The following is a 24,577-nucleotide window of genomic DNA, read 5'->3' on the forward strand; positions in this document are numbered from 1 at the left end:
GATGCTTTGAGCAATTAGAAAATAATGTTTACTCTACCACTTTATTGTGGGAATATGTCTGGATAAGGAAAACCTAAGTATTTTCGTATGTTCAATATTCTTACCGTAACTGCATATTTCTATTTGAATTCACGAACAGTCTATGTGCTTGACTTCATCGATCACTGTAAAATATTTAGCTTTTAGAATTACTTCATATTTATTGCTTTCTGCTTAAGGTATGAATATGGAAATATGGAAGGCTTCGAAAGTCATCGCATCAGTTCTGGTGTATTTGCTGAGGTTTTGGCAGCAGATTTTGTTTTAAATACATCTGGATCCGTATCGAAAATACTTTTGTACAAACCACACATAATGTAGATAGGCTTGTCATACATAGTGTTGGAATATTTTTAAAAGAGTTGTTGCCCCGAGACTTCTCAGAATCTGGTGATCTTTTATTTCGAATCACAGTTTCTTTCAGCTGATAGTAAACAGGGGGTTAAGTCTAATCACTTCTCCACAAAAACTGCTCAACAGAATTGACTAAGCTAATACGTGTGTTTCATTGGGACTCGAAAGGTGTGCATCTCATAGTTGTATAGATGTTTATTGAACTTGCTTAGTAGAAATTAATCACCAGAGCACACTCATAGGGAACGCTTCCTACAGAGGGCATCCTGTCCCTGGACACTCTTTTGTCTTGTTCCTTGCTATTTTCAGTCCGTGTTTTAACAAAACCGACAAATACCTGGGCATGACGACCATTAAGCAGACATGCTCAGCCTTGATGATCAAATTAGCCACTAACATTGCGTTAATTAGTCTAAATATGTTTATTTAACCAACAGTCTGTCCAGGTCCACACAGGTTACAGTACTTCCTGCAGTAGTGGACGCCTTCCTCCTTGTCCAGACAGATAGGGTTGTGAGTCTCGTTCATCAGGGCGCAGTCACGGCCAATCAGCACGTCTCGACATTCGTTTGGAGGAATGGTTCCTGTAACGAAAAGCAGACAACTCTTATTCTCTTTAAATATCAGCTCTGCTGCGCTCTATAAAATGCCGGTCAAACACCGGTTACGAGTATGAGTGAGTGAGTGAGTTGGGTTTCACGCAGCTTTTGACAACATTCCAGCAATATCTCGCGGGTGACACCTAAAATACATTCCATATAGTGTACCCATGTACAAGACTAGTAACTGACTGTAACTCAAATGCACCGTGTACGAAAGACCGATGTATGAAAAGAAATAGGTCAAACAGCGTCACGCTTTGAATCTCAAGTGAGTGATAATGGCTCTACCGTCGTTTTTAGCAATATTCCAGCTACATCACGACGGGGGACACCAGAAATGGTCTTCACACATTGCACCCATGCGGGGGGACTCGAACCCGGGTTTTTATTATGATGAGTGAAAGATTCAACCACTAGGCCACCCACCAGCCACCGTTGAATCTCGAACAGTAGTTTACACTGATTTACACAATGCCAGTGATCCCTCTGTGCGGCAGGACTCCGCTACTTAAAATTAGCTGAATTCACAAATTCCCTTGCAGGTTTGGAAAAGGGAGGTCAGTGTGGTCGAAAGAGGTTCAATCACTATTAGAGAGTGAGTACTGATTTACGCCGCTCTCCGAAATATTCCAGCAATGTCATGCGGGGGACACCTGAAATAGGCTTCACATATTGTACCCAATAGGGGGATCGAACCATGGTCTTCGGCATGACAAGCTGACCCTGAACTATTGGGCGACTCAACCGCCTCAGTCACCATTATTATAAAACAGAGAACCTTAATTTACACAAAGCGTTTACACAAGACATCATCACGAAATATTGTTGTTCACATTTCGGACACGGTACCACAACACTTGCTTCGATGGAAAACCTCCAGCATGAAATGATGCTAAGTCTAGGTATCTGCTGAAAATGGCTCACTTCCGCCTCGATGAAATCGTTAGGGATCGTTACATAAAACCCCCAATTTATCCGGAGTCTGTATGGATATGGCAAATGGATACAGTTGGACTGCATGATATCTGATGTGCATCTGTGTATATCTACCATAAACAGAACGCTTGAGTGAAGAGTCACGTGCTTGCTTGATTTAATCAACTATCAAAAGGGTAACGGTATTATTCAGGACATTACCGTTTGCAGAGGAACGAGGTCTTTCAATACTGTCCGACGAAGCCGCCATTTTTTCAATGCTCAACAACGTTACACTTTCATGTTTGCATTGCATGTTGTAATTTATGGTACAATTGCTAAGACTGGCACCAGCTAAGAGTGAGTGAGTTTAGTTTTACGCCACACTCAGCAATATTCCAGGTACATGGGGGCGGTCTGTAAATAATCGAGTCTGGACCAGACAATCCAGTGACCAACAACAGGAGCATCGATCTGCGCCATTGAGAACCGATGACATGTGTCAACCAAGTCAGCTAGCCTGACCACTCGATCCCGTTAGTCGCCTCATACGACAAGCATAGTCGCCTTTTATGGCAAGCATGGGTTGCTGAAGGCCTATTCTACCCCGGGACCTTCACGGGTCGGCACCAGCTAAGAAAAAAAGTATATAATGACATAGGTACATGTGACGAATGTGAGTCAAAAATATCGTCAATATTGAACCTAAGTGCAAGCGAGTCGAAGGTGGTTAAACACCAAGAACCGAACATCAAGAACGTCACATAACAACGGGTACGACAATGGCCCGACGTCAAGCAATTTGGGGTCGTTATCGAGTTACAGTAAACCTGTCATTTCTCATAACAAATACATGATTCCTTCATCTATTCAGAGCCCATCGTAATGAACACTGATTTAACGTCAGTTTTCAACAAAAATGACACGTGGTCTCAAATTCGTAAGAAAATACATTTCGGAAGTACGTTCAATATATTTTGCTTTTATGAAGGTACTGCGAATTTGCAAAGCAAAAAGAACATCTTATTAATGAAACACCATCATAAACTCCACCATGATACCTAGTGTTAATATCTATGCCATCTGACATATTCATACGATATCGAGACATACGGTATCGAGACATACGATATCGAGACATACGATATCGAGATTTCGTAAGCATGAGACGTCAAAAGTTATTTAAACCTGATAGGAGATAATCACATAACCACGAAACATGCGCACCAACGGGCGTCAAACTCATTTATCTTACCATATAAACTTCGGTTTCTAATTGGCTGAGCGCTGTTCTATAATTTTCAATGTACCCCGCTAGGAATGCCGAACCCATCTCGTACTCAGTGGTGGTAATTTTGTTATCTCGAATCACTGAATCATGTTTGATGTACGGAAATTACCGATGTTTTGCGAATTGAAGGGGGAATTAACTCTAAATTTGTTTCCTTGTCTGCAAAATTTAGCGATGGCTACAAAAAGAATTATACGCGTGCTTGAAACAATTCAACGTTAACACTGAGGTGTTCGGTAAGAAAAATACGTTTTTCACTGGTCCCTCGGGACCACTGGCTGATGTACCCTGTTTTTAAACAAACATCGAGGGTACATGAACCCATGTCTCCCTCGTGATCAGTGAACAACTTATAGTTCCTGTTCAGAGTTAACGAAAACCGAACGTCCTCGGAAGTCCTCTTACCACAACTGCCACTCTCGTCGGAAAAGTCGTCACAGTCATTGTCGCCATCGCACACCCAGCTCTTCTGAATACATCTGCCGTTGGCGCACGTGAATTGCCTGGTACTGCATGAACCTGGAATACATTGGAAACATTCAATGTCAAGGTCAAACTGCAGATCTTTTGCTTTGGTGTTTAACGTCTCATTCAGCAAGAAGACAGCGGTCTGTAGATAACCGAGTCTGGATCAGATAATTCAGTGACCAACAACATGAGCAACGTTCTTCGCAGATGGGATACACTGACATGTGGGAACCAAGTCAGCGAGCCTGACCACCCAAACAATCCGAACCCACCACAGGGTGCTTGCTTAGCAGCGGGAATCATGGATCTCAGTGTTTATATTTACAGGGGCATGTCGCTCTTGGGCCTGATGCTCTTTACTGTCATGATATAATAATAGGCGCCTTTTGTGAGACGTTTTCCCCTTAAATTAAGGTGAATTTTAATGGCTGTACTGATTCCATGCAACCACACCTAACAAACACAGATTTTACATAAAACGACTTAAAAGCTTTGATCAGCGTTCTCATTTTCGCTTTTGTGTGTGTGTGTGTGTGTGTGTGTGTGTGTGTGTGTGTGTGTGTGTGTGTGTGTGTGTGTGTGTGTGTGTGTGTGTGTGTGTGTGTGATTATATATAGGTAACGTTTAAAAGCTGGAAATGAAATTAGGGTTGTAACAAACACTTCACTCTTAACAGAGAAAACATACCGCAGTCGTGTTCATCTGAGCTGTCGCTGCAGTCGTCGTCGCCGTCACACTTCCACTGCGCGTCAATACACAAACCGGAAGTACACCGGAATTGGTCGTCCATGCATGAAGCTAAAATAACGAGTGAGTGTGTAAAGAGGAATGGAGCATGTACGGGCAGTCAACTCATCCAGTCATTTATTGGGCAGGTCTGTATGTCATTACCAGAGAACACGGGATTCACCCAGAAGAAATATGCATATACACTCAACAAGGTTATCCCAATCATGAATTCGTTTGTCCACGTTTCAAAGAAACATATACGTACATATTACTGACTTCACTGAATACCTTCATGTTGTGAAAAGGATTCCAGTTTGAAAGATATCGCCAATAAATAAAGCCAATAAATGCAGATACGACCCCCGACTGTGAGTCCCGTGTAACTGGCAATGATTATTCAAAAATACAAAACTTTGCACTGCACCTTTCCTGTAAACAAAGAACCCATTACCAAAATCTGGAAACAATTCATTAAATGATTTAAAAATATTGCTTAAAGATATGTATCCGGAAATTTGTTTATATTCATAATTTGGATTTCAATAAAAATAGGCGTTCGGATAAACGGACTGTGTCCAATTTGGGATAGCTTGAAAGCTGAAGAGCATGGAAGTCTTCTCTGAAATCTACCTTGTATACTTACTGCAGTTGGCCTGACCTCATCAATCTACCTTGTATACTTACTGCAGTTGGCCTGACCTCATCAATCTACGTCGTATACTTACTGCAGTTGGCCTGACCTCATCAATCTACCTTGTATACTTACTACAGTTGGCCTGACCTCATCAATCTACGTCGTATACTTACTGCAGTTGGCCTGACCTCATCAGTCTACGTCGTATACTTACTGCAGTTGGCCTGACCTCATGAATCTACGTTGTATACTTACTACAGTTGGCCTAACCTCATCAATCTACGTCGTATACTTACTGCAGTTGGCCTGACCTCATCAATCTACCTTGTAAACTTACTGCAGTTGGCCTGACCTCATCAATCTACCTTGTATACTTACTGCAGTTGGTCTGACCTCATGAATCTACCTTGTATACTTACTGCAGTTGGCCTGACCTCATGAATCTACCTTGTATACTTACTGCAATTGACCTGACCTCAACAATCTACCTTGTATACTTACTGCATTTGGCCTGACCTCATCAGTCTACCTTGTATACTTACTGCAATTGGCCTGACCTCATCAGTCTACCTTGTATACTTACTGCAATTGGCCTGACCTCATCAATCTACCTTGTAAACTTACTGCAGTTGGCCTGACCTCATCAATCTACCTTGTATACTTACTGCAGTTGGCCTGACCTCATCAATCTACGTCGTATACTTACTGCAGTTGGCCTGACCTCATCAATCTACGTTGTATACTTTCTGCAGTTGGCCTGACCTCATCAATCTAGTTGTATACATACTGCAGTCGCCCTGACCTCATGAATCTACCTTGTATACTTACTGCAGTTGGCCTGGTTCCATCAATTTACGTTGTATACCTACTGCAGTTGGCCTCGTCTGAGCCGTCGGTGCAGTCCTTGTCGCCGTCGCAGTAATACACGTCCTCAATGCAGATGCCGTCAGATACGCAGTGGAACTCGTACTGGTCGCACTTCTTTTTACCTGTCAGAGAAAGAATGTAATTGCATGTCTTCAATACATCAGAAGACAGAACTAGTTTATTCTTCACGAGACAATGCACATGGGATAACATCGTCCGGCGTCTTTATTGGCTGTTTGCGTTGTTGTTTTACCCCACACCCCGTAGTACTCAGCCATGTGGCAGCGACCAGACAATCCAGTGATCAACATGAGGATAGACTGGAATACGATGTGTCTGCCAGGTCAACGAGCCTGACCAACCAATCGCGTTAGTCGCTTCTTACGATGTTGATCGCTGGATCGATTCGATTATTTATTTCTGGAATGTGTTAAGTTAACAACAAAGAAACAAACAAACATTCAGGCAAGTGATAATTTGTGACACATGAAAGTGTTGACTGAGCGCATGACAATCAGTGTTGCAGACACAACCTGGGCAAGAGAAACTGCCCTTTGGTCTGGGTCTAAACCTTTCGGTTCTTGTTAACAGTTCTTGATTTGATAGATTTGATTGGTCACATTTAAAAATAAAAACGTCTTCAAATATCTTTACTGGAAAAATATAGTATTTTTCAGCACGTTCATTATTTCCGTTCTTTTTATGACAGGAATGACAAATCCTTAAATCACATTTTTAATGACGATTGTAAACCAAAAGTTTCTGTGTTCTGTAATCTTATTGGTTGAAAAACATGATCAAATGGTATTAGATTCCTGGAAACTGCAAGACTATTCACTGCGTATTGACACGTAAACAATTGTTTTGTTGTGTCATCAACAGTGGTGACGTCATTCAAATCATATTGTGACGTAAAGTTAAAATGAGCAGCTCCAGACGCTACCATGGGAACCAGTTGAAACAGCCAACTGATGACACTTCACTGCTGTACCCCTGTTCGATGTAAACGAGTGCAGACAGTACAACCCCTTTGGTTTACTTTTTTGTATACAATGTTGATAAACATCATATGATTTCCGGGTGTTATTGAGTATTTGAAGCACGGGAATGCATTTGGAACCGACCGACCGTTTATCTCATAATTATCAGTACCGTGTTATGTGACTCAGTGAGTGAGGTGAAGGAGCAGCGTATGGTCAGTTTTTGCAAGATTCATCCGATGGTGAGCACGTTTTATTCGGCACAGAAGGCAAATTATGAATTGGGGATCATCTTTGATATAAGTCGATAGACTCTCATGGCTCCATTTTAGAAAATAGAACCTACTTGCACCCGGTGGAACCTTAGATATTTACTCAGTTGCGCCAGACAAAAATGCCGCTCAATATACAGTCATACATAACACAAAAGTTTGGATATTGATCGTTTACAACATCGGGGTCATTTTATCTTGCTTCATTACATGACCAGTAGCAATACGAGGGTTTGCTGAAAAGTTCTAAGCCTCACTGTGAAAACAAGTTTCAAAGTCCACGTTTGTAATTTATTTTTCTACATAGACCCCTTCCAAGTTCACACACTTTTGCCAGCGATGCTGCAAGGCCCGAATCCCGGTCAGGAAGAAATCTTCTTCAGCTACCCTAAAAAAATCAGTCACAGCGGAAATGACGTCATCATTACTTGCAAAATGGCGACCGGCGAGTTCCTTTTTCATTTTGGGGAACAGGTAGAAGTCAGAAGGAGCCAAATCAGGTGAATAAGGAGGATGGTCAACGAGTTCAAAGCCACAATCGCGGATTGTTGACATGGCCACCACCGATTTGTGAACAGGCGCATTGTCTTGGTGGAAGAGGACACCTTTAGCGATCATCCCTAGTCGTTTGGCTTTGATTGCTTCTCGCAACTGGTTCAGTAGATCAGCATAGTATCTGCCGTTGATAGTTTGACCTTTTTCAAGATAATCAATGAGCAGAATACCCCTGGAATCCCAAAAGACTGATGCCATCACCTTTCCAGCTGAAGGAACAGACTTGGCTTTCTTCGGAGCTGGTGAATCAGGATGCTTCCACTGTTTTGACTGTAGTTTTGTTTCTGGTTGAAAGTCATGTATCCAGGTCTCATCCCTGGGTTACAAATCGTGCCACAAAATCATCGGGATCTTCTTCAAAACGACGCAAATTGTCAAGGGGCGTCTGGAACCTGACACGTTTCTGTTCTGCTGTCAAGAGCTTTGGCACCCATCTCGCAGAAACTTTAGTCATTCCTAATTCGTTGGTGATAATATGCTCAACCCTCTCATGAGAGATACCCACTACACTAGCAATATGTCGAGTAGTCAATCGTCGATCATCCATCAACATATCGAGCACTCGCGTGATGTTTTCTGGAGTGGTTGCTGTTGAAGGCCTTCCTGGGCGTGGGTCATCATCAAGGCTTTGTCTGCCACGCTTAAATTCTGCAGCCCACTTCTTTACTGTGGAAAATGAAGGAGCATCATCCCCTAGAGTGGAGACCATGTCAGCATGTATCTGTGTTGGGGACATCCCTTTCTTTTGCAAGTACTTGATGACTGCCCTGTATTCAGTTTTGTCCATTTCTGATGATTTCAGAGGGTAGGTTTACCAAAAGATCTGTAGTTGAGATAAAACTATTAGTACGTTTGTAGTTCTTGTGTCTATGATTCACTAAATGATTGTCCTCATTGGTGGCAAACACCTGTCTCTACCTGGTGGGGAAAAACCACTCAGGCTGAGAACTTTTCAGCCAACCCTCGTAATTCAATCACTGTCATCATCATCAATGTTAGTTCCACATCTCGTCATTCTGTTTAATATGCACGTTATGCGTTCATTTTGACATAAACTTGCATTTTACAGTTTCATTTCAGACCAACACAAGTTTTAAAAGTTAAAATCGAGCCCTGATTCTGCAAAATTAATTTGCAAATCCCATGCTTGTTATCAGTCCAAATCTTTTCAACCTGACCCTGAAAGACGAAAACTTGAAACTAGGGAGAGAACGTTTAAGGGCTATTTGTTGAGACTGAATCACTAATCTGACTACACTTTGGTTTTCTTACATTACCTTGCATTAATATTACCCTTTTGTTTCGATCTACACAAGTGACAATTGTACCAGTGTGTCATGTTCTTACCGCAGTCGTCCTCATCGGAGCCGTCGCCACAGTCGTCGTCGCCGTCGCAGAAATATTCGTGTGAGATACACGTTCCAGAGTTGCACTTGAACTGATGACTTCCGGAACAGTCGGTGGCTACAAAAGTCGCCGTGGATGAACGATGTAACATTGATATGGAACTACCGTATTTACTCAAGCGTAGAATGGGAGTGCCGTTCGTCACTAAGAAGATCTGTGTTCGATTCCCAACAAAATGCAAAGCATATTTCTGGTGTCCCCACGCGTTGATATTGCGGGTACATTGCTAAAGGGTCATAAAACTAAAGTCACTCACTTATACTTGCATAGATTTTGGAGGTTTTAGAAATAGATAATTTAACAGGTTTGATTTCTGCAATCATAGTGAAATAATGTATGTGATTGAGTGAGTTTAGTTCTATGCCGCACTCAGCAATATTTCAGCTAGACATTTTCAAGACAATCCACTTATCAACAGCAAGATCATCGATCTGCGCAATTGGGATACAGTAACATGTGTCAACCAAGTCAGCGAGCCTGACCACCCGATCCCGTTAGTCGCCTCTTACGACAAGCATAGTCGCCTTTCATGGCAAGCATGGGTTGCTGAAGGCCTATTCTACCCCCAGTCTAAGTAAACTTCGTCTCAGTGTATTTCGTTACACTCCACCACTGAGTCTAACAAAACTTAGTAGAAGGTCGCGTCAGGTAACCTTTGAGCGACCAATGACCGTCCAATCAAACGCGAGACGGTTAAATAGATTTAACCAATCAGACAACGGCTACTATTTAGGGATCGGAGGGACTTTCAAAATATTCAGGTCACCGACACAGATCTCTCCACAAACAAGAATCCGCATAAACACAGTTATTTTACCTGTAGTATATACGATTTGGTAGTATATTTTGACATGGTTACCATTATTGCTGGACTTGCGTTTTAAATGAAAAGGAAGATATTATCTTGGGAGTAATGGCCAATATGTGTGGATGGCTACGGGGGTGAGAAGGAGCAGCAGCAGCGAGCGAGAGCATGGTATTAATGCATAATCACCTTTCCGCTGTGACAAGCAGACGAGGTGAGCGTAGCGAGCGATGAGTTCCACCTACTGTGAAGCAGGCTGGAATTACGATTTTTTGGTTTCTGCTGTGAAAGCGGACAACCAGCAGCATAGCGATTGATAGCTTCTCACCCCAAGCAGGCCATACACACTATGACGTTTTAATTCAGCAAAGTGAATAAAGGTACAATGAATATCAATGTTAATACTTCTAGATTTAATGTACACCCAATCAAATAACGGAAATAAGTGAGCACGGGAAGGGAGGGAGGGTTAATATGGTAGTGAGCGACGGTAAGTAGTGTTCGGCGGAGACGCGAGAAGTGAAGCACCGTTATCTGTCGCGTGTTGTGATGACGTAACAACTGATGACGTCATGATTTGACGTAATGTTTGCAGCTGCGCGAGCCAAGGTAATATTTATAAACAAAGGCACGTGGTATAGCCACGCCATCAATAACACAATTTAGCGGTTAACGCTAAATGCTATTATTGCTGGACTTGCGTTTTAAATGAAAAGGAAGATATTATCTTGGGAGTAATGGCCAATATGTGTGGATGGCTACGGGGGTGAGAAGGAGCAGCAGCAGCGAGCGAGAGCATGGTATTAATGCATAATCACCTTTCCGCTGTGACAAGCAGACGAGGTGAGCGTAGCGAGCGATGAGTTCCACCTACTGTGAAGCAGGCTGGAATTACGATTTTTTGGTTTCTGCTGTGAAAGCGGACAACCAGCAGCATAGCGATTGATAGCTTCTCACCCCAAGCAGGCCACCGCGATATAAATCGCCGGCCATCCACACAGCAACATATAGATATTAGAAAATAGTGGATACGCGAACAGCATGAACGACTTACACTGTGCTGGGAAATAATGGAAGCGCGTGCTCACTTACTGCCGTTATTTCTATTTATCCGAGTTAATTAGCAGTTAAAGCACTAACAATATTGTGCACAAAAATGTCCATTGCAGTGGTTGACAGGTGCACCCCGTCCGCCAAGTAATGTTCCGGGCCACATTTGACCGGATCAAACTGGTCGTGGCGGACGCTGATCCCATGAAGCTCATAGATTCTGTTTGAGAGTCTTCGATTTAGCTTTTTACGAGAAAGTTCAAGCTTTTTGATGTCCATAGCAGCCGGCCACGCAACCCGTGGCAACATGAAAGACCACACCAGCGTCGTATCAGGCATACGTAGCTTGGCATACAGCAAATCACACATAATGTCTTCATATATGGACCTGGCGGACGTTTGGGACAAGTCATTCGAGCCTAAGTGGATCACGAGCCATTTGGGACTGGTGTTAGACGCGGAAGCCAAAAGACTGTTAAGCGAAGCTCGGAAGTGGCTCCATCGCCTCCCGCCTCGGACCTGCCACCGTGTACGGCCGAGACGTTGCAAGCGTTGTTCCAAGCTCCCCTTTGCCCTGGCCATGTAGCTGTCACCAATCACCCAGGCCAGATCTGTAACATAGAGATCGGACAGCAGAAAAAATTGCTACAATGTAATTGGTAAGAGCAAAGCTAGTAAATATTAAGTAGAATCAGTTAATTATGCGTGATTACTTTATTAGATCCTAATATAACCCTGGTATGCACAAGATGTCCATCTACCATACTGCTGAATTATACTTTCATCCAAACCATTAATCGCCGCAGTTGTAGCAGCGCCTATTCTGAAAGAATGTGATGTATACTGGGTCGCGTCATAACCGACATGTGATAGCGACTTATTGAGAATCGCCTGAAATTGATAGCGCGTTAATGGTGAGCCGTCAAAATGGACAAACAGCTGTGAGCTAGTGCGTGGTCTGGACGCGAGATACAGAGAGAGAGCTCTAACGGGGCATAGCTCTGAGGCAGTAGGAGAAATTGAAAGCAGAGTTCCTCTACCGAACTGGTCGGTTTTAGAAAATCTTATGCGCAAGGTTAATCCCTCGCCTGAAAATGAAACATCATTAATTTGTAGTGAAGTTTTTGAATCGTCGGCTTGTGAACTGCAAACCAACTCGCTGACCCTGAGGAAACCAAAAAAGGCTAAGGTAAATGCTGACTTAAAAACCTGAGCCTCGTAAGAAGATCTGCAGATAGCAGGCAAAACACCTACGATGCGCTGAAGAATTGGAAATGTGATGGGCTTTCGTATGTCCCTCCTAACTTTAATCTTGTGCATCCCAATGATGTCTTTTCTAACCAAAAAATGTTCACAGTGATTGATAAGGTTATTTAGTCTATTCCAGGTGCATAAGGCTGAAATGTAAGCCCTTACAGTACGAGGGGATTTACCTTGAATTGACATGTAGCCTATGAATTGCAGAAGTTGGTCTAGGCAAATGGGTCCTCCTAATGGTAGACTAAACGCGCGCCTAAACGTTTCGAGACATTGCAGCGCCGTGTAATAAGTGCGTCTAGTGTTGCGTGATAAAGAAGACACGATAAGTATATGAGATTCTGTCATACAATCTCCCAAATGTCTCTTGGTAAGCTGGTCTGTGTCGGGTCCGCGTCTGGAGCCATTTGGTGAAATCGGTGCCACTGAAAGCGCGAAAGAGCGTCAGCTATAGCATTTTCATGCGTGCTAATGTACTTGGCGTGAAATATTATGTTGTGCTGCAAGGAGAGTAATACTAAGCACCTTACTAGTGCCATGACCCTCTTGTTCTTGGATGATTGCTTGTTGATAATATGTACGACTGCTTGGTTGTCACATGTGAACATAACCTTTTTGTTGCTCAAACAATTTCCCCACAGTTTCAACGCTACCACAATAGGAAATAATTCAAGGAGTGTCATATCCTTGGTGTAGCCTTTTTGTATCCACGCTTGGGGCCAGGACGCACATGTCCAGCTGCCCTGGAAATACGCCCCGAAGCCGTGTGTGCTAGATGCATCCGTGAAAAGACGTAAATGCTGACCAGACAGCCAAATAGAATCATGAAAAACGGATACGCCATTGTAATGCTGCAGGAACTGTAACCATACTTGCAGGTCCTGTTTCATACCGTTAGTGAGTCTTATTCTATGATAGGGGTAGACGTTTCCGCAAAGGGCATCAGTCAAGCGTCTACAAAAAGCCCTCCCGCACCTAACTGCGCGACACACAAAATACAGCTTGCCTAACAAAGATTGTAACTGGTGAACTTTTAGTTTGCGCTTTTGTGACTGCAGTAAGGCGACAATTTCTTGACACAAGTGATTGATTTTTTCAGGTGGTATCCTAATCTCCATAGAGATAGTGTCTATGGTTATGCCTAGGAATTTGATGGTCGTGGTTGGTTGAACTGTTTTTTCCTGGGCTATGGGAATACCGAAATGTCGAAAAAGCTGAATGCTTGAATCTAACAGGTATTTACATTTGCCTGATTGGGCGCGACCTCCCACCAGGAAATCGTCTAGGTAATGCATGATGGATGCACTGTGTGTGTGTTTGGTTATGCACCACTGCAAGAAACGGCTAAATGTTTCAAAAAGAGCGCATGATATCGAACAACCGAAAGGGAGACATTTGTCAAAATAGTAATTTCCTTCAAAATACATACCTAACAGGTGGAAATCTTCCGGACGGACTGGTAGTAAACGGAAGGCTGACTTAACATCAAATTTTGCTAACTGAGCTCCCTTGCCTAATTGCTGCACTAAACTAACCGCCTCATCGAATCGTGAGTACTGAACGGAGCAAAATTCCGCGGAAATTCCATCGTTTACGGACGATCCCCGGGGATGGGAGAGGTGGTGTATAAGACGGTAGTTATCCGCGATTGTGGTGACACTTGATGTGTCTGATTTCTTTTTGACTAAACCAACGGGAGAAACCTTGAGGTTTTGAATCGGGCATGAGGAGAAAGGCCCGGCGATACGACCAAGAGAGATTTCTTTTTGTAGCTTGGTGTTGACAATTTGAGGAAACTGCCTTGCTGATCTAAGGTTGGGAGCGTTGTTAGGAGTGAACGAACCAGTGAACTGTAAATTAAAACCTGAGGTAAAACCTACCCGTAATAGATCGGCATCTTTTGAGCACACTGCATAGTACGCATCGATCCATGGAATCAGTGTGTTATATTTTATGGGTACCGGAGCTAACGACATCGGGAGATGGGGGTAAGCTGGCCCTGTTTCGGAGTTGCACTTGTGCATTGTTTGTTGGTTTGCTACGAAAAGAATTGCACTGACGGGCACTATGGTTTGAACTTTTGCATTTGGAACATTTGTGGGGGTACTTGCAAGATAATCTTGAACATTGGGAAAAATTGAAATCCCAGCAGACTTGCTTATCAGTGACAGCAGTGACGGAACCAGCAGTGCTGGACTTAGTGTCTGTGAGATTGTAGGACTGCCTACCGTGAACCATGTAACGGAGCCACAGATCGCCGTCGATGGCTCCCCAGGAACGCGTGGGATCTCTAGCCATTTTATGGCGGAAATAATAATCATAGGTGTACCACGAGTCATTACCGTACTTGTGTGCGGCGCCCCGAACTGCGTCAACGTATCCTAACAGTTCTTGAACTGCACCTGGGTGTTTTTGCAGGTAAATACTCATAAAAATATGGAAGGCCGTAGTCCAGGAGGCAATACTGAGGGGTTTAGAAGATTGTTTACTTGCCGGTTTAAACATGACCTGACCTGCCTGGTTAAAAACCATTTGTAACGGTACATCGCCATCCTGCGCAACGTTTTGAGAAGGGAGGAGTGTTTGGAAGTCTACGAACTCGCCGTTCCATATTTTTTGCCTGACCGAATCTTTCACATGAGCACCGATGTGGTCCGTTTTGTAGGAAAGCTGAGGCAAACCCGCATTAACCGCAGTGGCATCGGGTACCTGCCTGTACGTGGGGAGGCTTCGCTGTGAAGATCCCCCACCCGAAGCTAGATTAGAAAGCCATTGTATCGTGGCCTGAATGCTTGATGCAGAAGGAACTGTGCATGCATCTAAATCCGGATTAAACCCTGTGCGTGCATCTACCGCCTGCTGACTACTGGGGTGCGCGTCTGCCGCCGGCTGCGCTGCCGTGGATTGGGTAACCGGCGCGGGTGTTAGGGACGGTGTAGCTAATAATAAGTTTGGGTCTATCTGAATGGGATTGTTCATTCCCTGATGCAATTCTGAAGCTAAGCTAAACCTACCTTGCATTGGAGCGTTCCTAGGAGGATCGAAGGTCGTCCCCAAGGTCGTCCCTTGAATATCCACCGGCGGACTTGATGTGCTGATGGTACTGCTACCCCTTGTTGATCTGCGTTTCTTTCCAGCTGCAGGTGCCGGGACTAGCCTGTGCTGTAATGCTGCTCTTCTTTTTGGTCCCATTACAGATTGGCGACGTTAACCTGCTTATCGATGTTAATATGGTAGTGAGCGACGGTAAGTAGTGTTCGGCGGAGACGCGAGAAGTGAAGCACCGTTATCTGTCGCGTGTTGTGATGACGTAACAACTGATGACGTCATGATTTGACGTAATGTTTGCAGCTGCGCGAGCCAAGGTAATATTTATAAACAAAGGCACGTGGTATAGCCACGCCATCAATAACACAATTTAGCGGTTAACGCTAAATGCTATTAGCTAATATTTCAGCAAGATAACATCCTTGAATTTTGCCAAAACACTATTTTCAGCGACTCACCGTTGTCATGGCTGTACGTACGCCGTGTGCATCACCCGGAAGCGAGCGTACGCTAAATAGCATTCAGAATCGTTCGGGTACGAACCTTTTCGAGATAAAAAGTTCAAAAGGTATGAGCGAGTGTGCACTTTCGCGATTTGGTAAGCTGTGTTCTGATTGGTCAATCTCAAAGGTTACCTGACGCAACTTCCTATAAGGTTTTGTTAGACTCTGTAGTGGAGTGTAACGAAAAGTACTGAGGATACCTTCAAGCAAAGCAATCTCATTGGGTGAATTATAGGGAATTATAGGTATCTCAAAATCTACTTTTAATAACTCAAGTCAAATAATAATAAATAACTGAAAAAATAAATAATAAATAACTGAAAAAATCTTCTACCCGGGTCTACTCCTCACGGGTCTGAAACTATGTCAATTATACCAAATACCAATATTAGCACGGAAAGGTTACTACGATGGCTGCTAAAGGAATGAAAGATGCTGCTAACTATTTATCTATTTATAACGGGAGTGGATGGTCAGGCACGCTGTCTTATTTATAGAATATTTCTATTATTTTCTGCTGTTCTATTATTTATGTTGATTTTATAACATTTCACATAATATCGCGGGATGGGTCTCAACAAATAGGTTTCACACTGCATATCCTTGTGATGTATCCAATCAATCTCTCCACATGAATAGCTGGGTTACCCATCCTGGTTCCCGGGCCTCTCATTAATATTGACTGAATATTGACTGAGGACGGGTTACCCAGCTGTCAGTTGGAGGTAAACAAAATTATTGTATTTACAAACATTCTGATTGAGGGACCATGGGAAAGCAACTTGCTGTGCAGCAAGTCCACGTAGAAGTTCATTAGAAATTCTTACCACAGTTGACCTCATCGGACCCGTCAGAGCAGTCGTCCTCGGTGTCGCAAGTGTACTCTTTGTCCACACATTCGCCGCTTCGGCACTCGAACTCACGGTCCGTACACCCGTCGTCTTGAACAGACAAAGGAATGGGAAAACGAGGTATTATGAGCGAAAATACATTGTAAGGTGTCAAGGAAATAATAACAAATAATGGCATTCACAAATCTGGAACTGTTATTTTCACTTTTTACTAGAATGAGTCTTGTCACCTATTGCTCGAGCGTGGGCTAAGCCACCGGGTGCATTCGGGCATGTGTTTTGGGTAGTTTTTGCAGTCATCTTCAGTCTCGTATTTTTCATTGTTAAAATAATGGTTATCGCATAAACAACATTCATCCACTTATGCAAAGCGATCTTAACACTTACCCTTGGCTAAAGTATGGAAGTTCCGGTTGTAGTTGCACTAAAATAGCTTAATGCGAGTGGCTCCACGTTTTTCAACTGTTAATACCACTGGCAACGTGCTCGAACCTTGTTGGAATATGTTCATGTCGACCCGAGACGATCTGGGTTGGAACTGATCTGCAGCAACCCATGCTTCTAAGAGGCGACTACTGGGATTGGGGGTCAGGTTGACACATGTCACAGTATCCCATCTCCGTAGATCAATGCTCCAGCTGTTGATCACTGGATTGTCTGGTCCAGACTCGATTACTTACAGACCACAGTCACACACCTTGAATATTGTTGAGTGCGGCGTTAAATTAAAAGCAATATGTTCATGTCAGACATGCAACCAACATTTATGTGATTCGCCAAGAATGATACCAAGTAACTTTTCTTTTTTATTAAGTAGTCATATTTCTGCAGTCTTACAACACAGAACTAATTAAATATACCCCGGATACGTTATTGATCACCAAAGTCCCATACAACTGGAACTATCTGGATATGGATCAGTCAAAATTCTGTGAATTCAAAGCTTTCTCTGTACTCGACACTATACCTCACAAACTAATGTTATTTGCCTCCTACAGAAACAACGGTAAATAGACAAGTTCTCGACCTCCTAGATAGCGGTATGCGTTGGATGAGCTTTCAACAGGTGTGTGTGTGTGTTATCTCCTGCCTCAAACATGTGTCATTGACATTGAAGGTCAGACAGATTAGGCAATTAGTCCAGTCTACCAAGCCCCTTACATGAGCAGTTTGGCAGGTGACCAAGATGTTCATTGGTCGGAGTTACATCAAACATGCACAACAGCGACCTATTACTGACACACGGAACCAGTGCGTGCACCATGCACAGAATGTACGCCAAGCGTTTCTTTTGCTGTTCAGTATATACAGTTTTTACAATATTATAGTATTCTAGAGACTGAATTGCATGTCAGTATGGGGAAACCGTTTAAGATCGAGAGATCACGGGTCCATCCTTAGTGAGTGAGTGAGTGAGTGAGTTTAGTTTTACGCTGCACTCCAGCTATATTGCAATGTTCCAGCTATACGGCGGCGGTCTGTAAATAATCGAATCTGGACCAGACAATCCAATACCAACAACATGAGCATTGATCTGCGCAATTGGGAACCGATGACGTGTGTCAACCAAGTCAGCGAGTCTGACCACCCGATCCCGTTAGTCGCCTCTTAGTCGCCTTTTGTGGCAAGCATGGGTTGCTGAAGGCCTATTCCACCCCGGGACCTTCATGGGTCGGGTACATCCACATGAACAGAAGTCTTCCAGTGAAGAGAAATATCATGACAGATCAAACAGGATTTTGCAACACGGTTACGGATCTGTACGAGCCGCTATAGTAAGACTTAAATATTACAAACACTGCATTTGTCGGTCTGTTACCACCACAGTGAATGACAAAACTCACTGCAATACTTGATGGGTACCTAAAACACTTAACTCAGACACAAATTCCAAATTCTCGGACCAGGCCTCAAATGGACCACTGAGCTAAATAATTTTCTTGGCAACACCTAACGGTGATATAATGACTTCAAAGCACTCGGGCGACACTCGATTAGTACTGTACTCAGTGTCTCCAACAGGAAGATAACACAGAGCACACAGACAGTCGCACAGTGAGTGAGTGAGTGAGTGAGTGAGTGAGTTTAGTTTTACGCCGCACTCAGCGATATTCCAGCTATATGGCGGCGGTCTGTAAATAATCGAGTCTGGACCAGACAATCCAGTGATCAACAAAATGAGCATCGATCTGCGCAATTGGGAACCGATGACATGTGTCAACCAAGTCAGCGAGCCTGACCACCCGATCCCGTTAGTCGCCTCTTACGACAAGCATAGTCGCCCTCTAAGGCAAGCATGGGTCAGTCGCACAGATATTGCTCTCTTCAAGGCCCCACCTTGGTTTCACATGGCGTAGAGCGAATGGGCTGTGTCTTTCGCCGCTTTTAGCAATATCCCAGCAGTATCACGGTGTGGTACACCACAGTGTATAACGTATATGCATAACTCCGATGTACAATAAACATCTTTTGACCCTTGTTTTGACACCAGGATAGACGTAATACATTGTACACACTTGGGGAATCGAACCAGGGTTTTCGGTGTGACGAGTGAACGCTATAACCAGCAAGCCACCCTACAGTATTCTTATGCAAATGGCAGATGTCGCCGGTCGCAAACACCCGGTGTCATCGCTCACTTTAGGTGTTACAGTACATACAACTTTGCCTTTTCAATAGAATCTATTTGGAAAGATAATCGAGACGTATGATTTGGCTCTGACATTTTTTTTATCAACATTTAGATCACTGTGCTGATTGGCACTTGAAGACGAATGGTGACTTTAATCCTTATTAGTGAAAGTGAGTGAGTGAGTTTAGGTTCTACGCCACACTCAGCAATATGCCAGCTATATAGCAGTGGTCTGTAAATGATCTAATCTGAACCAGACAATACAGTGATCAACAGCATGAGCAACGGTCTGCACCACTGGGATACGTTTACATGTGTCAAACAAATCAGCGAGATCGACCACCCGATCCCATTAGTCGCCTCTTTCGACATTTTGGTTGATAGCCTATACTATGTATTCGCCGTTTTATTCTTCATGCAAATGCATAACGATGATGTTTCTTCCAGAATTGATAATACTCACTGTTAAAGACAAACGCCCTAGCAAGGCCCAAGCACACTAAAAGGACGGCAAACTTGTACATGACTCGTGATCTTCCTAGAGTTGCGACAATGAGGAGAAAGTTGGTCTGATTATTTCTTTATAGTTGCCCAAGGTTCCAATTTGAAATGAGCCTCAAACACGTGGACCTCCAAACGACAATGTTTTTCAGTGTCACTTTGGTGGACGTGTTCCTCGAGTTGGGACTGCTTTTAGAATAGCTGAAAACTGTGATTGCTTTCTGATTTTCTTATAGGTACCAGGGTCACCTAAATGGTGTATTTTTGGGCGAGATTAGTCTTAGGTTAAACATCTGCATGTCACTGAGCTTATCATGGACCTAAATAAATCCTCCTGTCGACATTTGTTTTGGGTACTTTTATTTTACTTCAGACGAAAAGTTAAATACTCTACGAACAGTTAACGCTGTCACATGACACTGTCTCTTTGACATTGCAAACAAAAGTTTTGTTACTAACTGACTCTCGGTCACGACTTGTAACGGCCTTCACTATTGTATTTCTTAACACAGCCACTATGTAATGGTGGTATGCGTTTCTTAACATGGCTACTACGTAATAGTGGCATGCGTTTCTTATCACGGCTACTACGTATATGGTTTCATAACATAAACTTCTAGACTGTCTCACAGATGACCGAGATTGTATAGTATACACCCTACAGCCATGGAAAATGTCTCCAGCTGTGATGGCTTGCCAACTGAAGTGAGAGGAAAGTGACGCTTCTGTCAAAATATCCGTTGGTACCTTTCCGGGAGATGTTTGCAGATGTATGTGCAGCGTTAACGCCATCCACTGGCGGTTCATAAGCTGTGAGGCACTGCCCTAAGTCTCTTGTAAGGAATCTGGTGGTCAGGCCTGCTGATTTGGTTACTGCATGTCCAAATGTCATAATTGTGCAGATCCATGCCCACGATGTCAGTCACTGGCCTGAGTCACTTATCCAATGAATGCATTATTGTCCCCTAATATCAATAAAACGGTGTACTGACAAATGGTGTAGCCACACGTGGATTCAGTTTATTACATTTTAAGGTCTGCTTTAATGTCATTTAAATTGTTACCCGTTTACATAGATTCCTAGCTGTTGTGATCACTCAGATTATCCACATGAAATTGCACAATATCCAGCAGTCTCTCGCGCTCTGGAAGGTGTCTTGATTGAACAGCTGGGACAAATGCAGCTTAGGGGGTCAGAAGGTTAAGGAGGGGGTTACTTATTCTGAAAAACGAGGGTGGGATCGGTGGTAGAAATATACTACTCAATGTTTTTATGATGATTTATCTTTCTGTGATACACACCCTTTTTTTCTAAGCATGTTAAGGATAAATTAGACAGAAAGAGATATCCGACCATGGCTATCACACGCTGAGCAGTGCATGTACATTACACAGTGGTTCTCTGATTCTCTGATACACAGCGTTAGATTCTTATATTCATTGGTACAGGGTGCGCACTTTATCATTCATAACGAAACTTGATAACCATTAAAGGAGTGAGTGGGTGGGTGAGTGAGTGAGTGAGTGAGTGAGTTTTGGTTTACGCTGCTTTTAGTACTATTCCAGCAGTGTCGCGGCGGGGACATCATAAATGGGCTGAATGAAAGAGAAGAACACGAAGTAAAGCAGAGCCCACACATTTTTCACTTTGATGAAACCCGTGAAGATCCGGGGAAGAATGGGTCACCCATGCTTGCCACAAAAGGCGCCTATGCCTGTGGTAAGAGGCGACTAACGAGATCAGGTGGCCAGGCTCTTTGACTTGGTTTCCACGTGCCATCGGTTCCCAAATGCACAGATCGATGATCATGCTGTTGATCACTGGATTGTCTGACCCAGTCTCGATTATTTACATACCACAGCCATATAGCTGAAATATTGCTGAGTGAGGCGTAACACTATACTCATTCACTATCGCTTTGGTGAAGCTCATCACCATGGATATGGTGCTGACAATAGACACATAATCAGGGCGGGGTTCGAACCTAATGCCGAAGACTTCTAGTGACTCCATATTCCAGAGCCTCGGTGAGTGAGTTTAGTTTTAGGCCGCTTTTAGCAATATTCCAGCAATATCACTGAACCCGGATCTTCGGCGTGACGAGCGAACGCTTTAACCACTAGGCTGCCCAACCGCCCCTACATTATATTGGATAATTATTCTATAAATGGAAACAAATTAAAACTGGCTGGAGTGGGACAGGGTGGTGTTGATTACTGTAACAGATGGTGGAATCGAGATCACCGTCGAGGTTAGCCTTGTCGACCCAACAGTATAAACCGCTTCATCATAATCTGAGTTATCTAATCAAATGTCGGCTTACATGTCTAATGGCCTCCGCCCTCTGCTGGATAAGGAGTATGTCTGGTTAGAGAGTCTATCTGGTTAGGGAGTTTGTCTGGGCGGGGAGTCTGTCTGGACAGGGAGTTTGTCTGGGCGGTGAGTCTGTCTGGACAGGGAGTTTGTCTGGGCGGTGCGTCTGTCTGGACAGGGAGTTTGTCTGAGCAGTGAGTGTGTCTGGACAAGGAGTCTGTCTAGCGAGAAAATATGTCTGGAAAGGGAGTCTGACTGGACGGTGTGTCTGTCTGCACAGGGAGTTTGTCTGGACGGTGTGTCTGTCTAGCGAGGAAGTATGTCTGGAAAGGGAGTCTGACTGAGCGTTGAGTCTGTCAGGACAGGGAGTATGTTCAGGCGGTGAGTCTGTCTGGATCGGGAGTCTATCTCCACCGCGGAAGGTTCGATTCCTGCCTCCGTGACATCTAGAAACGTAAAATGATGGTATTTGTTTTCACCCTGCCTTGTGCCCTACATTAAGGGAATTAAAACAAGGACTGGTCAACTCAGTCTGATGATGCTCGTTGTGAGGGAATAAAAGCAGTCCAAATGAATAAAGAGAATGAGGGAAAACAAGAGAGACACATTGAAGCTTACTCGAAGTGATTCACCTCAGCCAGAGGGCTTAAAGACCTGCATCCATATATCTATATATACTTCAGCTCGACACTGGAAAGACATCCACAAATGACATGCTATGCGAACCAATGGAATCGTGGGTAAAACGCATTCTAGTGCGGTATAAAATAAGTTTGTTCGTTTACCTAAGCAATAAATGTTGCAAACATTTCTGGCAATACCTCGACTGACGCACTCACACCCTTTAAACGGTCTTCACACAGTGTATGCATGTGTACAAGCGATGGCAGGTAGAGACAGCTTTCGCCACAAAGCTAACCGACCCTTGCTCGAAAGGACCACTGCTTGCAAAAGCGAATGTATAGATATTGTACGTGCGCCTCAAGCAGTACCTAACATTTCTGGATTTTGTAAGTAGTGTAAGCACAACAGGACCGTATCTATAACAGTTAGATCTATAGAGAGATATTTGCACCATAAACTCGTGGTTAACATATTGGCACCGAGTGACGCCGCGCAATCCATTCAGTCGGTTCTTGTTGGAAGAAATACAGTGTAAGAGGCTAGGGTTCTTTTTTCTATAATTGGTATTTTTTATTTCCTGTTTCCCGTGTTATAATAAAAGGATATAGAGCCAGGCGGGCTATTGGGTCGTTTGCAAGAAACTTTGTATGACAAGAGAAAAACAGGATTTGTTTCTAATAAACACAAAACATATACACAATGCCCCAAAACATTCACTCACCAACCACACTTACAAGTTTCAAATAATTAGAGCTAATTTGATTAATTACGTTGAAGTTGGTTCAGCTCATATTCTTTCTCCATTAGGAAACACGAAAAAAGAATTCAGAAAGTCATTTCATATTTGCGTAATATAACATTCACTTTTTATAGAACTTATCTTGTTCACGCCTCCTGATGTTTATATAGTCTCTCCAATAAAACACATCTCTTGTAAATCATGTCTGGTAACAGATGAAGTAAAGAGGCGAATAACGGAATGGATGATATGGCTCGCTGACTTGGTTAACCCCCTGGATGCCGAGTTTTTTTCAGGCGCACATTTTCATAAAGTTTGAAAAGTGAACGTTGTGCGAGATTTGCGATCGCGTGGCCCAGGTTCTGCGTACGGCTATGAAATTGCACAGACATGTAGAATATTTGATTTCCTATCCGTTGGTATAAATATAATTGCGGCTACCTCAGGGGTTTGAGAAATAGACACTGCTAAAAGTTGTTCAAAACTTTTGTGTGTGTTCAAAAACAGTAAATTTCTCAGTTTTTTATCGTGCACCAATAAAAGCACTCTGCTACGATTTTTTTAATTTGGCATCTTTACGGAAAGTGTGAGCGAAGAAAATACAGCTTGATATCTGAACGACATGAGTGTATATGAAATGGATGTATGTGCTAATGCATAACGTCATACTAACAAAATCAAAAGTGACCCGCAATAAATGTCAAAAATCGATTTTCTACTATGACGTCAAACGTCGACAGAGAGGTCATGCACGTATCAAGATAAGGGGGCATAACTCAGCTATGGTTTACATTAGGTCAATGTAACTCCGATCACATGGAGAGAATTTGCTGTGGATATGGACAGTATATTTTCGTGATGTTTTGTTCACAGTGAACCAAACTATTCCAATACAAATTTCCCCAATGTGAGAGGATACCTTTTGGTAGTTTCACAATTTGTAAGAAAAGATGCAAGTGTACTACATCAAAAATCAGGCAATAGCGATTTGGATGTCCCTATCCAATACATATTTTAGTTCTTAGATTCCCATATTCTCCTGTTTGTGTATATGTATTTTTATTAATTTTCCATCATTATTAAAGGAGTAACAGCCACATTTTCAAACGTAATGAAATAACTGAAAATAATGCGACATTT

General features: G+C 43.1%; 2 protein-coding genes across 2 annotated transcripts; both read right to left on the reverse strand.

Annotated features, from left to right (window-relative positions):
- Window positions 1-796: 796 nt before the first annotated feature.
- On the reverse strand, window positions 797-20,006 carry LOC137296334 (low-density lipoprotein receptor-like). The gene is made up of 7 exons (XM_067828106.1): window positions 19,723-20,006; window positions 16,604-16,717; window positions 9,054-9,170; window positions 5,902-6,021; window positions 4,357-4,467; window positions 3,607-3,720; window positions 797-977 (listed from the first exon to the last, which is right to left on the reverse strand). The coding sequence occupies exons 1-7, from the start codon at window positions 19,781-19,783 to the stop codon at window positions 820-822; spliced, it is 795 nt and encodes a 264-aa protein (XP_067684207.1). The 5' UTR covers window positions 19,784-20,006; the 3' UTR covers window positions 797-819.
- On the reverse strand, window positions 9,986-15,660 carry LOC137296333 (uncharacterized). The gene has a single exon (XM_067828105.1). It carries the CDS (start codon window positions 14,562-14,564, stop codon window positions 12,570-12,572), a length of 1,995 nt encoding a protein of 664 aa, XP_067684206.1. The 5' UTR covers window positions 14,565-15,660; the 3' UTR covers window positions 9,986-12,569.
- Window positions 20,007-24,577: the final 4,571 nt, after the last annotated feature.

Source organism: Haliotis asinina, chromosome 9, assembly GCF_037392515.1.
Source record: "Haliotis asinina isolate JCU_RB_2024 chromosome 9, JCU_Hal_asi_v2, whole genome shotgun sequence".
NCBI lineage: Eukaryota > Metazoa > Mollusca > Gastropoda > Lepetellida > Haliotidae > Haliotis > Haliotis asinina.

Coding starts and splice junctions, on each gene's coding strand:
- LOC137296334 (XM_067828106.1), bottom strand. CDS start 19,783: ATGTACAAGTTTGCCGTCCTTTTAGTGTGCTTGGGCCTTGCTAGGGCG. Junction 9,171..16,603: donor GTCCGATGAGGTCAACTGTG/GTAAGAATTTCT, acceptor CGACTTTTGTAG/CCACCGACTGTTCCGGAAGT. Junction 978..3,606: donor CGACGAGAGTGGCAGTTGTG/GTAAGAGGACTT, acceptor TTTTCGTTACAG/GAACCATTCCTCCAAACGAA.
- LOC137296333 (XM_067828105.1), bottom strand. CDS start 14,564: ATGACTCGTGGTACACCTATGATTATTATTTCCGCCATAAAATGGCTA.